The sequence below is a fragment of the Pituophis catenifer genome, unplaced genomic scaffold (assembly GCF_029215685.1).
Source record: "Pituophis catenifer annectens isolate HBS135680 unplaced genomic scaffold, rPitCat1.0.hap2 SCAF_8, whole genome shotgun sequence".
NCBI lineage: Eukaryota > Metazoa > Chordata > Lepidosauria > Squamata > Colubridae > Pituophis > Pituophis catenifer.
In genome coordinates this window covers 34,486,802-34,502,876 of record NW_027256888.1, presented here as the reverse complement: position 1 = coordinate 34,502,876, position 16,075 = coordinate 34,486,802, and the positions used below count along the sequence as shown (strand labels likewise).

Sequence of the window (16,075 nt, the reverse complement as noted above, 5' to 3'; positions counted from 1 at the left end):
TAAAAGCAGTGATTTAACATTTTGACATTTGAGAATTTCAAAATTGAAGGAAAAAGAATCAAAGGGAGAAAGGCAAAAACCTTTAAAAATACAGAAAATTGGATTTCTAAAATGGACAAGCATTATTTTGGATAGACATTTTAAAATGCTGGAACTATTTACTTAAAAAACTAATATCATCTTTATATTTTGGATTATTACCATTAAAATTGGATAAAGCTGGTTAATATTGAAATTTGCTCTAAGAGTGCCACCTGCTGACAAAAGGAAGGCATAACACATCCCCAAAATCTTGGAAATACTTGGCTATTAGAGATTTAAACATGAGAATAAAAAAGACATTATTATTAAATTGACCTCGAATGCTACAACACAAGACTGAATTTATAGAGGGACTTATGAAGGTTCTGGAAAAATTCTTGGGACTATTCATAGAAACAGGTCAATCAGCTTTGAGATATAAAGATTCATGAATATTGAACTTTTTGAGAGGTGACTTTAGGTTTGAATATATGGTTTTTGGATTATTGGACAAAAGAGGGACAAAATAAAACTAAACAAGATGCTCCACCAGCCAGAAAGGAGTGGAATTTGGGGAGAAACGGTGTTGATAATTCAAAGTATTAAGGATACTTTGACAAGAAGCTACAAGGAGATTATGAATAAAATGCAGAGCATAGATGGAGAGCTGGAAAACATGATACAAAGGACAAGGAGTGACCAAGATGCCCAGGAAGAGGAGGAGCCAACTGAAAGAGTAGATGAAAAAACAGAACAGAAAAACCAATAAATAAAACGAGATGACAAGAAGGAGATAACCACAAAAACAACAATGACTGCTGAAATAAGCCAAGGGGAGAGTATTTTAAGGAAATTAAAAAAGGAACTGGAATCAATATATTGAAATATTGAATAACTAAATAATGAAAGATTATAACTTATCATAAATATGTGTACTATTACCAGAATTATACAAGCTTGATGAATATTATTTTATTTGTACTAAAATGTAAGACACTCAGGTACCACACTGTTCACGCATTGATATGTTTGTAAAAAAAATAAAAAACTTGGGGGGAAAAAAGTGGAGCGCACCTTTCCTACAAAATGCCCCATATTTCAGTTTCTGCTCCTCTTGCTTCTGTCTGTGGTTTTACATACATCTGTTTGACAAGCACATGTTTATCTGACAATAGTATGATCCATGTACGGTATCATGCAACAATGAAAAGCCTGTATGTAAACTAATCAGTGAGAGATATCTACCTTTAAAGTACTAATCCCCATAACAGTAACTTTGTGTTTATTCCTACAAAAGGTGACTTGGAAATAGCATCTACCAAGATGGGTTTAATCTTGTATATATATTTTTATATTACCCATGGGTCAGCATCCTGAATACCCTTGGGATGTAACAACAATTTAAAAGCAACAACATTACCTTATTAGCTAGAAAGTGTACAAATATTGAGAAAAGTAAGTACTTTTCTATTTCAACAACAAGAAAATCATTTACCTCAATATTCTCAACAGCTAAATGGCAACAAGCAGCCAGCACTGCACAGCCATCCTGAAAATACCACTCAGCGAGTTCTTTACTGACTTTATGTAGAAGACTATAGGAAAGAAATGTTTTTAATAATTACAGTTAAAAATAGCCAAAGATGTAACAAGTTTTTCCACTTTAAAATTTCCTAATCCACTGATTACTTTATCTCTCTCTGATTGCACCAACATTTAGCTTAAACTCTTTAACCAAATCAACAAAATCTCTCTGTCTAAATTCTATCAGTGGCACACAAGTATCCCCAATGTGGTAACTGTAAAAGATTTTAAATCAACTCAGATTCATTAAAAAAATGAACTACTTAAGTTCTTTTCAGCTCCAACCTGGAGGGATTTCATTTTATTTTTGGACTGATTAATTGACAAATAAAGTCTTAATCTGTCAGTCTACAAACATTTTTTAAAAGAGCTATTTTTACATTTTTAAAAAACTTTTAACCAAAACAAAAAATAAAGACAATTAGCATACAAAACACTGAAAATAGTTTTATAAACATTCTATTCAGACTGTATAAAGCAATATTTTGTTTTATTTTTTAACTGACCCATTATTCTACAACATTTTTTAATCTATGACCAAGATATAAATATATGAAAAATGCATTTTCTATTTTCTTATAAACTTACTCATTGTAATTTTCTATGCTATTCCCTTCAAAATGTTCTGATTCATCTGCTGCTGAATCCTGAAATGCTTTTATATTTCCTTCACATGCTGCCTGGAATCAATAAAATAATATAAGCCAAAACTAATACATTATTCATTATCACTCTTAGTACCAGTCAAAGGTAGGGAGATACCAATTTACTTGTAAATTAGACTTCATATAACAGTGCTGAAAATATTACTACTGAAGTACTATCTACAAATCAATGATATTGTTAACCCAAATTCTCAGGTTTTGTTTTATAACCTACATAGAAGCTCAAATAAATGCTGGATATGAATGTTTGGCATTCTGAGATTTGCCCCAACCTATTAGCATTATTTCACTTGCCATATTTATAATGAAATAGCTAAAACTTGCACCACTCCACAGTGACAATAATACAGGATAGTTCTATCTATAATTAACTATCTATAATTAATCTGCAAAATTAACTTTTGCAAATCAGTTTTTACTTAGTTTTAATACCAAATATGTTCTGAATTAAATATTTTTATAAATATTATTTCAGTTGTGTTATATACTCAGTTTATTTTTCAATTATTTAGATAATTTATACAAATACAGTATTTTCTTATACAGTATGCTAGTTTTCCTATAAGAAAAGTGCCAGAATCTATACGTAAATAGTGTATCATTAAAGTTTTATTTTATGGTAAGATGTATAATATTTATTAGCCTATGATAAGCACATGAAATAGTACCTGTGCAACTAATAGAGCTTCTTTAAGTTGACCTTTTGAAATGTAAAATGTAACAAGCTTCTTCACATCGCCAATAGCTATGCAGTATGGAATAACTTCATCATTTTCTTCCTGAATTAATTGGTCAGCTCTCCTAATCAAAATCAAAAGTAAATGACTTATTTTCATTTCAGTTATGTTTAATATTATATCTATTCATTTGCAGAACTTGAAGTTTTCATATAAATTGCTATAACTTTCCTGTCTTCTCAAATGTGTCCTATTCTTTTTCAATACATGATTTAAAAACACAGAAATTCTAATTAAAAATTACCTTCACTAATGTTGTTTTAAAGATCATAGGCTTCTGAAAAACATTTTATGTGATCACTGCAAGTTGCTTTTTAATGACAAATCAGTGTTGTACCAAGATCAGATCATCAATTACTTTTTACTGTTTCAGTTGCAAGTCCAACACTTATAAGGAAATCCATAAATCATTGCTACCAAAAGGTAAGATGTATTTAATCCTTAAACACTTCACAGATTTGTCTACTTATCTTCTGAAATTATTTACGTTGGTAGAGGTCACCATATGCGTTATTCAGAAACGAAATTCTACATTTTAACTAGTAGCTGAATGAAAAGACTATTTCATATCTATTTTGAATCATTATCAGCTTCAGTAGATAATGTTGACATTGTAATGTTTTAAGTAGATACATTTATGTCTCACTTTCTCCAAATCATGCATTTTTTAAAAAATAAACTTCTATTACATCAGCTTAATTCTTTTCCTTAAATTAAAAAGTTCCAAACTTGACAATTTCTTCGTAGAGAACTCCTGCAATTTTTTTATCATTTAAGTCACCCTTTGTTTTTCTAACTGTACCCTTTTTTTTGAACAGTAAAAGTTTTCTACTATAATCACACAAACATTTTTACAGTCATGTGAAAAAGTACTCAAAGTACGGCCTCTTTGAATTCTATGGTTTTACACATAAGGACACATTAAAAATCATCTGATTATTAGTTTTTAAAAATACAACCTCAGAAGAACAACCACACATGACTTATTATATACCATGTCATCATTTATTTTAGAAAACTGGAAAAGCCACTTGTGAAAAACTAATGGAAACTCCATACATTGTGAGAAGCTTCACATCATCAGCCTCCATATCTTGATACACATACAGCTTGAGGTCATCTTTGTAGAGGTGGCTGGTGGTAATTCCACTCTTGGATCTATATCTAGCCTTTGGGATTATCTGGTTGACAGTGTTCAAATATATGCAGAACAACATCAGGGGCAGTGTATCATCTTGGTATATGTCATGCTAGATGGCCACTTTTGGAAGCCATCTTGAGTTGAATTCCATTGCCTTCCTTAATTCCACAGAGTACTTGACAAAGGTCTTTAGTTTTCTGTTGACTTTGTATAATACCAAGCATACACAGATCCATGGATGTGGCACTGAGCTAGGCTTTCTTGTGGTCAATCAAGGCTATACTCAGATTGATTTATATAGACCTTGAGTCTTGAAGAACTGTTCTATCAATGAACACCTGGTGTTTTGAGCCTCTTCTGAGCTCTGCTCATATTAGTTGCTTGTATGGTGCTGTCGCTTGGCAACTATAATGCCTGCTTAGAATTTCCATGTTATGGGGAGGCAGGTTATTTGCTGGTAATTGGATGATGCTGTCTTTTGGGGGGATATGATCAGCATTGTTCTTCCTTGTGTTACCCATTATGGATGGGAGATTGCTGTTAGTAGCTGGTACATCTGTGGTGCTAGGTGTTCATGCTGTCAGCGTTCCAAATTAGGCTTTCTTCCAGCGCTGACATAACAAGTTGAAGCAGAAAGAGCGGAAGCTTGATTTATTGCTGAGATGAACTTTTACCTAGTTTTGTATGTACAGATAGTGTTTCCTGGGAGACGAGGATGGGGGCTGCATTCCTGTGAAAAGAACGTGCCAGGGTGTAGAGATGGATCTGTATGATGGCCAATGGGATATTGGGGTTGGAGAGCGGAAGAGGAGGGGGTTGGAAGGAGGGGCCAGTTTGGCTGCAATTTGAATCAGAAATGTCGGATTCTGCTATTCTTAAAAATAAAATGATTCATTAGACAGCTTGCGCTTGAGAATGAAGTTTATTCAAGATAGCACCGAAACCTGACACATGCGTTGCTATAGTTTCTTTAGCTAGCAGGTGTGTCTCATCTCCAGGCTGGGTGCTTTCCACTTCTTCAGCTTCTTGATATACTGTTCGATGCCTCATCTTTAATGTAGGGGTGATAGTGTTGGTTACACCTCCAATTGTTTTTCTGGGTCTTTTTCAGCCAGGATATAATGTGTAGTTGCTCCATCAGAGGTTCTGAGAGCAGCTACCCTTTCACTGTATTGAAATGTTGTTAACAAACCGTTTCTCAGTTAGTATGGTTGTAGGTCTTAACCATTCATATTTCTTTCAAACATTTCATATATTCTTTCTTGTACCATTGTAGTAGCATTCATCAAAATACATATGTGTATGTTTATAGAGGGGGATGGAAAAAGTGAGAAATTACAATACGTAATTTCTAATTCTTAGTTAAAACTGATATATTTTCTCATGCAAAAGTATACATTTAACTGTGCAAAAGAACCCCTACCTTTAAGCATCACACTTTCAGCTGCAAAACTTGATAATCAATGTAAACATGCAGTACGCTTTTTAAAAAAATCTTACCTTTGCATTAATTTTTTCCAGTATTTCATAGATACTCCTGGTGCAACTGATAGTGCTTTGTCCCACTGAAAGAATAAATTATGCCTAATATTACTTCTGCCACAGATTGTGTGTCTGTGTTTAACAGCCTTTACTTTTACTTGTGTTATTTATTTCTAACAGGACAGCTAAAATATAACATTAAATTTTCGGTTATATTTATAAAGGAATTCTGTAGGAAAACAAAAGTCAGTAAAGAAATTGGTATTTCTCACTGTCCAAGATAGAATTAGAAAAATACTGTATTTACTTCAAGGGGTAATCTGATGGACAATTAGGTATTTCCTGATGGATTATTACTTCTAATAATCATTATATAGTTAGTTTCACTTTTTTAATAATAAAAAAAGATAGAAAAAGTAGTATTTTAGTACTACTGTTTAGTACAGGATAAACAGAGTAAACAGTACTGTTAAACAGTACTGTTTAGTACTGTTAAACAGGAAACAGGGTAACAGGTTTACCCTGTTTCCCCCAAAATAAGACATCCCCTGATAATAAGCCCAATCGGGCTTTTGAACACATGGCCAAGCGCTTATTTCAGCGTTCAAAAAAATATAAGACAGGGTCTTATTTTCGGGGAAACATGGTAATATAAAAGTTGAAAATATTTGAACTGTCTCGGAATGTCCATATAGTATTTAGTGTCTCCGAATGATTGCCTGGCTAAGTCCCTGCAGCTTTCTTGGCAAGATTTCAGAAGTGGTTTGCCATTACCTCCTTCCTAGGGCCCAATCACCCAGCTTGGTTTGTGCCTAAAGCAGGACTAGAATTCCCAGTTTGTAGCCTAATGCCTTAACAACTATACTAAATTGACAGTATTTGAGACAAGTCAAATAGCCAATAATTTTTTTTCTGGAAGCATCAAATAATTATATGCTTAAAGTATAATTGAATGGAATTAGTAACCATATAATAAAAGTAACCATATAATACATAGTCAGAGACAGATTTTACTCAAATATTTTTGGTTAAAAGTAATGCAAAAAATAGGACTTCCGGTTTGGCGTTGCGGCGAGACAGCCAGAGAAATACCGGGCTCTGATGAGCGCTGCGAAAACTCTGGCTGCTGAACCGCTGCCGATGGGTCTTTGGACCGGAACCATTCTGCAGGGACGGGGAAGAAAGAGAGGCACCTCGGACGACCAAGAGGAACACGCAAGTTCCTCGGAGGTCTGAGGGAACTCTCTGTAAGTTGTCGGCAGGGGGGCGGCAGCCATGGCGGCTGCCATGAAGCTGGGACAACCGGGCTAAGTATAGAGCTGTAGAGAAGAAAGAAACAGAACGGAGTCTTTTTGAAGCCAGGTGAGTGACAGCCAACTCAGGCTTGAATAGCAACAAGAGAAACATCTTACAACTATAAGACCCCTAATGTGTAATAGCGGCTAAGGAGCATGGGGGCAAAGAGGATTTTGAAATGTAATTTGGAAGAGACAAAAACCCAATTGAAAATTGATTTCTGAACAAACTAATTGAAACTTTAAACAATTAGATATGGTCAAAGGAGTGGAAAGAAATAAAGAGATCCTTTTTTTCTCTTTCTTTTTTAAATTGCAAGAAAAATAAAAAGAATGGATAATAAGCTTTAAGAAGAAAAAAAGGGATGTATAAATAAAAGGGGGAAAAGAAAAAAAGAAGTGAGAAGAGCTATTTAAATTTGGACTGGACTTTAAATATGATTTGATATTTTTAAATTGAAAAAGAAAAAAGAGAAGTCAAGTAAGATCATGATGTAATGGAAACAAAATGGATACTTATTAAACAATTGGAAATTGTGGATTGCAGAGAGACACCATCTGGAGTAAAAAGGAACATTGCAACTTGGTTCTTTGTTTTGGAAAATTGTGAACTTCACAGATAATAATCGTGAGAACTTGTGGAGGAGGATTTTCTTGTCTACAAGAGGCTTGACTTTTGGAGGAATAAAAAAAGAAATAGAAGGGAATACAATGGAACTTTTATAATTGGAGCGATTATTTGACTTGGAGAATGGAAATAAAAAAAAGCTATAATGTTATACAGAGGACAAAATTTGAGGATATAAAAATTGAAATGGAGTATACACGTGTGGACAAGAAAATGAAGATGGAGAAATAAGACATAGAAGTGGAAAATAAAGAAAATAAAGATATTGTGATTAAATATGAACAAATACTTGAACATGTGAATAGTAATAATAAAAAGGAGGTCTCTAGAGATTATATTGAGATTAACAATAACACAATGATGATTATACTGAGATTAATAATGATATAATGATGATTATATGGAGATTAATACTGAATGATAAAAGAATAAAAGGTTGGAAAATATTAAGAAATTGAAAGAAGTCTGGGACCTGGATTTATAAAATGACTATATTGAGATTAACAAATATGAGAAGAATTATGCTACAGATATTTAGAAATGAAAAGGGGTTGAAGCTAAAATATATGGAAAATAGGTTACATTAAAAGAAATATAGCAATGGATATAATGAACCAATTTTTTATTAAGATGTTAAAAGATACTACTTTAGGAAATTGATGGTTATAATAACTGGGATATTGTTTAAATACCTATAACAATTGTTATAATTTGAATATTTTTAATAATATATCTACAAAAGTAAAATATGATTATGCTGGGAGTAACAGTGAGGAAAATAAAGATAATTATACTGGGATTAACAGTAATTAAAATGATTACACTGGGATTAACAGTGAGAAAAATAAAGATGATTACACTGGAGTTAACAGTGAATAAAGATGATTACACTGAGATTAACAGTGAGAAAAATAAAGATGATTACGCTGGGATTAACAGTGGAATAAAGATGTATTTTGTACATTGGGATTAACAGTGGAAGGATAAAAGAAAAGGTTAAATTAGAAAATTGATAGCTATAATAATTGGGATATTTTTTAAATATGTATAACAATTGTGATAACTTGAACATTTATTACCTAAGTGAAAAAGAAAAGAAAACTGAAACAATGTATGATCATGATTTATAAACAAAAATTATTTAATTAGTGTTATATAAATGGTATGGTTTGATAGATACAATTTAAGATAATTGGGAAATTGTATTAAAGAGCATTATTTGAACTAAGAACTATGTTTAAATGCTAAATTGCTATATTTTTAAAATTAAAAAGATAAGATTTAAATTTGATAAAGTAATAATGGAATAAAGATTTAATTATAATGAAATATAAATATGTTTGAATTGTATTGTTAATAGTGAGGATTTAGGGTAAGAATTGTTGTATTATGAGTTATTAATTGAATTAAGAATTAAGGTGGGTTAATAGAAGGGTAATTGTTTTGATTAAGTAAATGTGTTAATTTTTTTAAGATAGTATTAGTTGAATATGTGATTTAAGATTTAGAAATAAGTGCTATGGCAAAATAGAATAGATAAAATTTTGTTAAAGATTTTGTTAAAAATTGAACAAAGTGATGACCGGATCAAAGCTCTGTTCCGAAAGGATGTAATTTGTATGTTTGGAAAAAAATTAAAAAAAAATTGCAAAAAAAAAAAGTAATGCAAAAAATAGAAACAAAAGACCACTTATATTATAAAAAAATAATTGACAGGTTGCCCACCCTTCACTTATTTTAAACTCTTACTCAGACTATTTGCAATGTCTTTTGCTCTCCTTTCCCCAATATTTTCTTTTAAAGTGATTTACATTATTAGTATTAATATAATATATTTATGTACTGTAAAATTGTTCAGGTGTTTACCTCTCCAAGCTCCACCATAAGTTCACAGTATCTCTGAATTTGACCTAGTCTCAGATGTATCTCTGCTGCTTCTTTTAGCCTTTTTTCCTTGCTAGGTACACCAATGCCTCCTCCAAATTTAGACATCTTTACTGTTGTAAGTTCTTGTGCTTTGGACTAAAAGGATAAAACCAAAATAAATTGTTTCTAAGACACATGCAAAATGTTGCAGGCATGAACTGTTTTGAACATTTAAATATTTCAAAAGGCCATGCCTAAACACATCTACTTTGGTTTGTATACATAACAAAATGAAGCTGTTTTGTTCAGGGAACAGTTACAAATATGGGTAGTATAGAAGTAATTCAGGGGAAGAAATGTAGGAAAAAGTAGTTTTGGTGGATGAGAGCAGACAGGAAAAACAAGGTGCTGGGAAAATTAGGTGGGTAGATGCTGGAAGAGGAAACCATTGGAGAGAGTCTTGCCCTTTCATTCTTAACCTATCTACCCTGAAAAATCACTCCAGTATCTTTCTAGATTTGATCTAATATGGGAGACAACCAAAAATATTTGTAGGGTTTTTTAAATCAAAGAAACAGTTCAGTAGAACTTCATATTTTTTCCTAAATTAGAAAGAAACTGTATTTTCCATTTCATGCATAGCTGTTTTCTTAATATATGACCAATTGTCATATAGTTAGGTTTTCCCTATCTCTAGAATGGTTCATATTTAACATAATTGTTCCCATCACATACAATAGTTAATACTCCTATGATTATGTGAAAGATGCAAAAGAGATAATGAATGCTTGATATAAATGGGTACCCAAACAAATCTGCTTCTATTTGTGACTCAAAGGAATCTTATTTTTGTTCCTCTAAGCAAAATCCTTTTTGGTAGAACGTTTAGTTACACAAAGGCAGTTGTCTGGAAGATAATATATATGCCTTATGACCAGTGGCTCCTATTGTATATTGGTAGAGTTATTATATATTTTGACATTTGTACACTAAAGATTTGATTATCATCTGTAACTCCCATGCTTAATCCAATAAAGAAAAACATAAGCTAAACTAAATATAGCCTTAAAAACATTTAGCTCTATAATCTCTGCCATTCAATGGCTCAAGCGCAGGAACAGATATATAAAAAGAGAGAGAAATTAATATCCAAGAGTGGGTTTCAAATGTTTCTTCCATCCATACTGTTTTAGATAATTTTGTTATAAATATTTTTTTTCAAAAATTTTTGTATGACATTTTTAGTAACTATGAGGCTTCTTCCCATCAAGCTATAATGGTCTGTAATTGATGTTGCATTCTGGGTCCCCACAGTACCAATGAAGTTGTCAATTAAACTTCTGCCCAGTTTAATTGAGAAGACAGTTTTCAACATTTTGTCTAGAGATGTGGGGGTAGACAATCTCCAATTAGCAAGAGTTCCCAGTCCTTGGATTACTCCCCACAGGACTGAAGCCAAAGTACTCTAATCCCCAAAATGCATCACTCTAATTTGTAATGAGTGATCAAAGGAAGGACTTTGCCATTTTTGCTGTTTTGTTCTCCTTTGCTATCAAAGAAAATAATGAGAGGAAATAATCGGAAATAGGAGGAAATAAGGACAAGCTGAAATACCACTTTTTTTTTTTACTCAGTGAGATTCCACTTATTACCTTGCCTTTTATCCCAACACACAGAAGGAAGGAGGCTCATATGACAATTCAAATTCATTTTTGCAGGTCTGTGAGAAAAACTATGGCTACATAGACATGCACTGCAAAACCAAAAAGGATACAAAGATATTCAGTCTGAATACTTAACTTACCATTCTAAATTTAACCAAATGTTTCATATGCATAATTCCTTTGCAATAGTTCTGTGGGAGCAAACTATCATCTTGACCCTTTATTACTGCAACCAGATCCCATAAATTTTTACTGCCTCCTCGGGGCTAGAATTATTTTAAAAAAAGGAAAATATTGTTTATGCCATACCATATTAGAATACAGTCTGCAATTAATGTCTTTTGCAAGATGCTCTCAGGAAAGTATTATATTTACTGATTCATGGTATTTAGAGAGGCTCCATAGGTTGCTCTTTATTTCTAAGTGTCTGTGAACTTTTGCTATTTCTGTCACTATAAAATTTTATTATTTTAGGTTGGAACTGATTTTTCTGTGCATGCTAGTAATATAAGAACTAGCTGCTCAGTAAAAGTCATATAGTTAAGATATGATTTCAATAAATAAATTATATAATTGCAAAATATTCATTGGCATTTTACTTTGATTTATGAAATTTGCATAATATAGGTTAAAACCATAATAACGTCTTTATATAGTTCAAATTTCCCTCTCTAATTTTCAGCTATGTCTAGACTAGACTTCATAATAAAATCTTTCAACAGATAGCAAATAACAAAGAAAACTGCAGATTATTTACCTAATTTAAACAAGGGCTTCTATATTACATATAAAGAGTTTAATCGTTTAGAATGATTCAAATCTGCAGCAATTAATTTCCACTTAAATCAATCTATCTATGTTCTGACTACACCAATTGATTTCAGTGAACTTAAATTCAATATTAATACAGTAAATAGAGACTATTAATAGAAATTTTATATTGCATATATACATTTTAAAAAATTAATACTTACTGATAAACATTCTGAAAACCATCTTAGCTTTCTTCCTCGAGCATTACTGTTTAGCTTCTCTATTTCTTGTTTAATATCCCTAGATGCTTTCCCACATAACAAAGGAGGAGCACCTATTTCAACCGCACGATCTATTAAAAATCAATAATTTTTGAAAAGAGACTTGAACATAATATAAATATATATTTTACTCATAGATTAAGACAACTATACATGCCAAACTCATGTAGGACCTGAAGAAAATACAGTGGTACCTTGGTATTCAACTGCTTTGAAATTCATTGAATTTGGAACTCTATACATTTTGATGCGAAAATGTTGTCCTGGTATTCAACATTTGTTTAGTACTCAATGCACACACTAGAATTTGTCGGTGTTGGCTACCTTGTAACTCACTACATTATTCCTTATGGGAAAAATTTGTTTGGTACTCATCATTTTTGGTACTCATCGCGCTTTCCAGAACCAATTAACGATGAGTACCAAGATACCACTATAAATGTATTAGAGATATTCCACAGCCTTTCACAAAAACCATAAGAAAATATGTGGAAATATGACAATTTTGTAGATAATCTGCTCGTGTGCTATCATTTTACCCACCAATGTTTCCAATTATCTCATCCCATGATCTGTCTGCCAAGATGCATAATTGGAGAGGATTTATCAGAGGTGTTAAAGACCAAAGTCTCACAGTTGAGTCTCGGGAACAAGAGGCCATAGTGAAGGGGCAGCTGGGATGACAAGTTAATCCTAAAGAAAAGGAATTAAGGAATTTCAATGCAATATTTTAAAATAATAGGATTTTCAAAAGGAATATAAAATGTACAAAACATAAAATCAAACATGTTACCATAAACATCTGCACCATGATCATACACAGTGTCCAGGCATGTACCATCTCTTGTGTCCCATACTTTGATTGTATAATCCCAACTGCCTGATATCAATAGATAAGGTATTTCTGTATTCCACAACAATCCTCGTACTGGTGCTGTATGCCCACTAAGAATATTTATACAAGCATCTTGTGTGTAATCCCATATCCGAACAGTGCTATAAAAAAAAGATGGTATTTTATTGCAATATTTTGATTATCTCCAGATAAAACCACAAACCTAGTTGTGGTGCATGGAAGAATCTTGATGAGAATTTGTCGCAGCACCCTGTTTCCTGAGTTTTATCTTACTATAAATTAAGGGACATGATCTTAGTTTTTCAATTTAGTGAAAAACTAAGACCTGATGTTCCAAAGTAATGATTTTTCATAGTCACGGGAATTGCCAAATCTACACTGGTATTTGAAAATAATGGTTTTTTTTTAAAGAACTTGTGATAATATTCATTCTGTCACAGATGACATGGAGTAGTTTATATTTAATCTTATAATTACTCACATATATATGAATCACCACTTCACAATTTTATGTGAAGCATTTCTCCACTTTATAGTATCCACCCCCTTTACTTTTCTCCCCTGGAGGGGAAAGAAACATGGTTTTCTTTGCTGCCTTTTCCTACTGCCATGCTATACTTATTTATTCAGTCCTACTGATTTTAAGTGAGACCTATGTCTAGTAAATGTATGTAGAAATGTGGCTGAAATCTTCTAAAGCCTGCTCTAAGATTATGGAACAGATACCATATTTAGAACTCAAAACAAATGCAATAAAGATTGGGATATTCCACAAAAGGACAGGTGATTATATAAGACCAGTGTTCTGACTTGGCTGATGAATGTGATATAGAACTACATAATTATAACAGAACTATCTATTACAGAACTGCATTGTTCAAGATAAAAGTAACCATTAAATACCATTAATGCAGATTGTACTATGGGCTACATGCAATCCTTATCTGCCCGATTTGTCTACTCTTCTTCTGGCAGTTCACCCAGTTCATAATGCAATACTTTTCTAACATTTCCCCAGCCTTCATTTTGACATAATTAGAGGCAAACCGCCAGTTTCTTGTAGCCTTGAAAGATGCTGAATGAAAGCATTCAGCTGATAACATCCATCTTCCCACTGACTTGTATCATACTGCACCAAATTGCAATTGGCTGCGTCACCATAGAATGTAAGTTGTTAGGATAGGCAGCATACTATGAAATGTAAATAAATAAACAATGATCTTTCAGAACAGTTTAGTATTTTATGAATACTCCATCCTTTACTAAATCTAAAATAACTATTTCACTAACTTCAATAATTATAGACAAAAATCTATTTCTATTTAGTGACATAAATTTAAAGGAAATATACCAGTACTTACCCATCATCAGAACCACTGCAAAGTATTCCTTCCCTAAGGGGAGACCATCTTACATGAAATACTTTTGCTGTGTGCCCACTGAATACTTTCAGTGGCTGATCAGAACTTGTTGCTAGATAATAAACACGGACATTTTTATCTTCACATCCAGTTGCTATCATATCTCTATAAGAAAAATCACAGCCATCAATTATCATATTTGAATTTCACCTTCTAAAATTGCTGAGATCAAGGTTACTAAGTATTAGCAACAGATATGAAAGGAGATGTGGGATAGACAATTACTTTACTACAGAAAATAGAAACGGGATATTTTGCTTATTCACAGCATGAATTGTTACAAATTATTATTTGGATATTTAAAAATAAAGGAGCCTATATTAAGGGGAATAAAATAACAATAATAACAATACAGAAATTCAACTTTATTTTTTATTTATTCATTTTATTTACCACACTTACAGGGAGTAAGTGAGGGAGATTTGTTTGTATGCCACTCAACTCCCAATAACTCTGGGTGGCTCACAAGTTAAAACATTTAAAAAAATAAAAGAAAAAAAAGATGACCAAATTGAAGAGGAACTGCATTTATCTCATAGTAATCATTTCTGACATTTTGATATTTTTTCTTAGAATGGTATACCAGTGTGGAAATAATTTTAAATGGCCTTTGTCCAATTGCCTTTGTATAATTATTTTCTGGGACTATAAGTGCTTTAAAATGTTTTAGAAGTGCTTTGGGATGCACGGTACACAACTGCAATATCCGATTAAAGTTGCCAGATCTTTTTTTCAGGTTTCCATGCAACCCTGAAAAAAGTTAAACTATTTTAATGAGTGCCTTAAAGACATGGCAATTATAATTAACTGACTCATTATAGGAATTGTGTTTGTTTTTTAGATATGTAGAAAAGCCCAAAAAACAAATGCAAGTATTTTAAAAACATACTGCACTGTTTATTCCAAAGTACCTCCTCAAAACATTTTGGAAACATAGAAGTCCTAATATTTCCAATAAATCTTTCAGTAAATGTTTTGCTTAGAGTGACCTTCTGAACTTCCAGCACAATACAGACACTTGAGGCTATTCAACTATATAGAGAAAAATTACTATAACTATTTATAATATTAAATATAGATTCATTTGAAATATTATTTGCTTTCAACAAACATAGTACTCAAATAAACAAATTATTATATACACACACACACACACACACAATCAATCATTTTCCAGTATTGTTGGGGTTTACAGCATTGCCAGCACATATGAAAGGAAAGTCCAAACATTGTTACAAAATGTTTCACTATTGGCATATCACTGTTTTTATTGCTAAAACATTTTTCTCCCTAAAATAATGTTGAAAACATAAAGAAAACTGTTTTTTAAAAGGCTTCACTATTTATTATCTAATCCATTTCAGTCTGAAAGCTCTGATATATAAAAGCATAGAGGAATTACATAAAGAAACACTTTTCAGTTTTTTCTTATATATCCCATTATTTCCTTGGGAAGCTTTTTTGTTATATCCCAACCAAATTAAGTCTAACATTTCTAAATGCCTTTTTTCTGTAGGCTAGTAAACACAAGCATTGGCTAGCATAGTTTTCAACAACAGTTGAAAGCAACTCCTTTTTTGCCACATGCAGTTGAAAATAATACTAATTTCCTTAGTGGAAAAATTTATTGCAATACTTAGTTGTGTTTATACTATGTTTTATGATTTTTGTATATTATAAT

At 32.1% G+C, this 16,075-nt stretch overlaps 1 protein-coding gene across 1 annotated transcript in view; it reads right to left on the bottom strand.

Moving 5' to 3' along the window:
• The window catches only part of WDR17 (WD repeat domain 17), a 73,298-nt gene that overhangs the window by 21,032 nt on the left and 36,191 nt on the right, over positions 1–16,075 (bottom strand). The window contains exons 12-21 of the mRNA XM_070948392.1: positions 14,335–14,499; positions 12,911–13,113; positions 12,661–12,810; positions 12,058–12,188; positions 11,224–11,349; positions 9,420–9,575; positions 5,649–5,713; positions 2,939–3,071; positions 2,194–2,285; positions 1,517–1,616 (exon numbers count right to left, since the gene is read on the bottom strand). Of these exons, the coding sequence (XP_070804493.1) occupies positions 1,517–1,616; positions 2,194–2,285; positions 2,939–3,071; positions 5,649–5,713; positions 9,420–9,575; positions 11,224–11,349; positions 12,058–12,188; positions 12,661–12,810; positions 12,911–13,113; positions 14,335–14,499 (1,321 nt within the window). The remainder of the gene's footprint in view (positions 1–1,516; positions 1,617–2,193; positions 2,286–2,938; positions 3,072–5,648; positions 5,714–9,419; positions 9,576–11,223; positions 11,350–12,057; positions 12,189–12,660; positions 12,811–12,910; positions 13,114–14,334; positions 14,500–16,075) is intronic.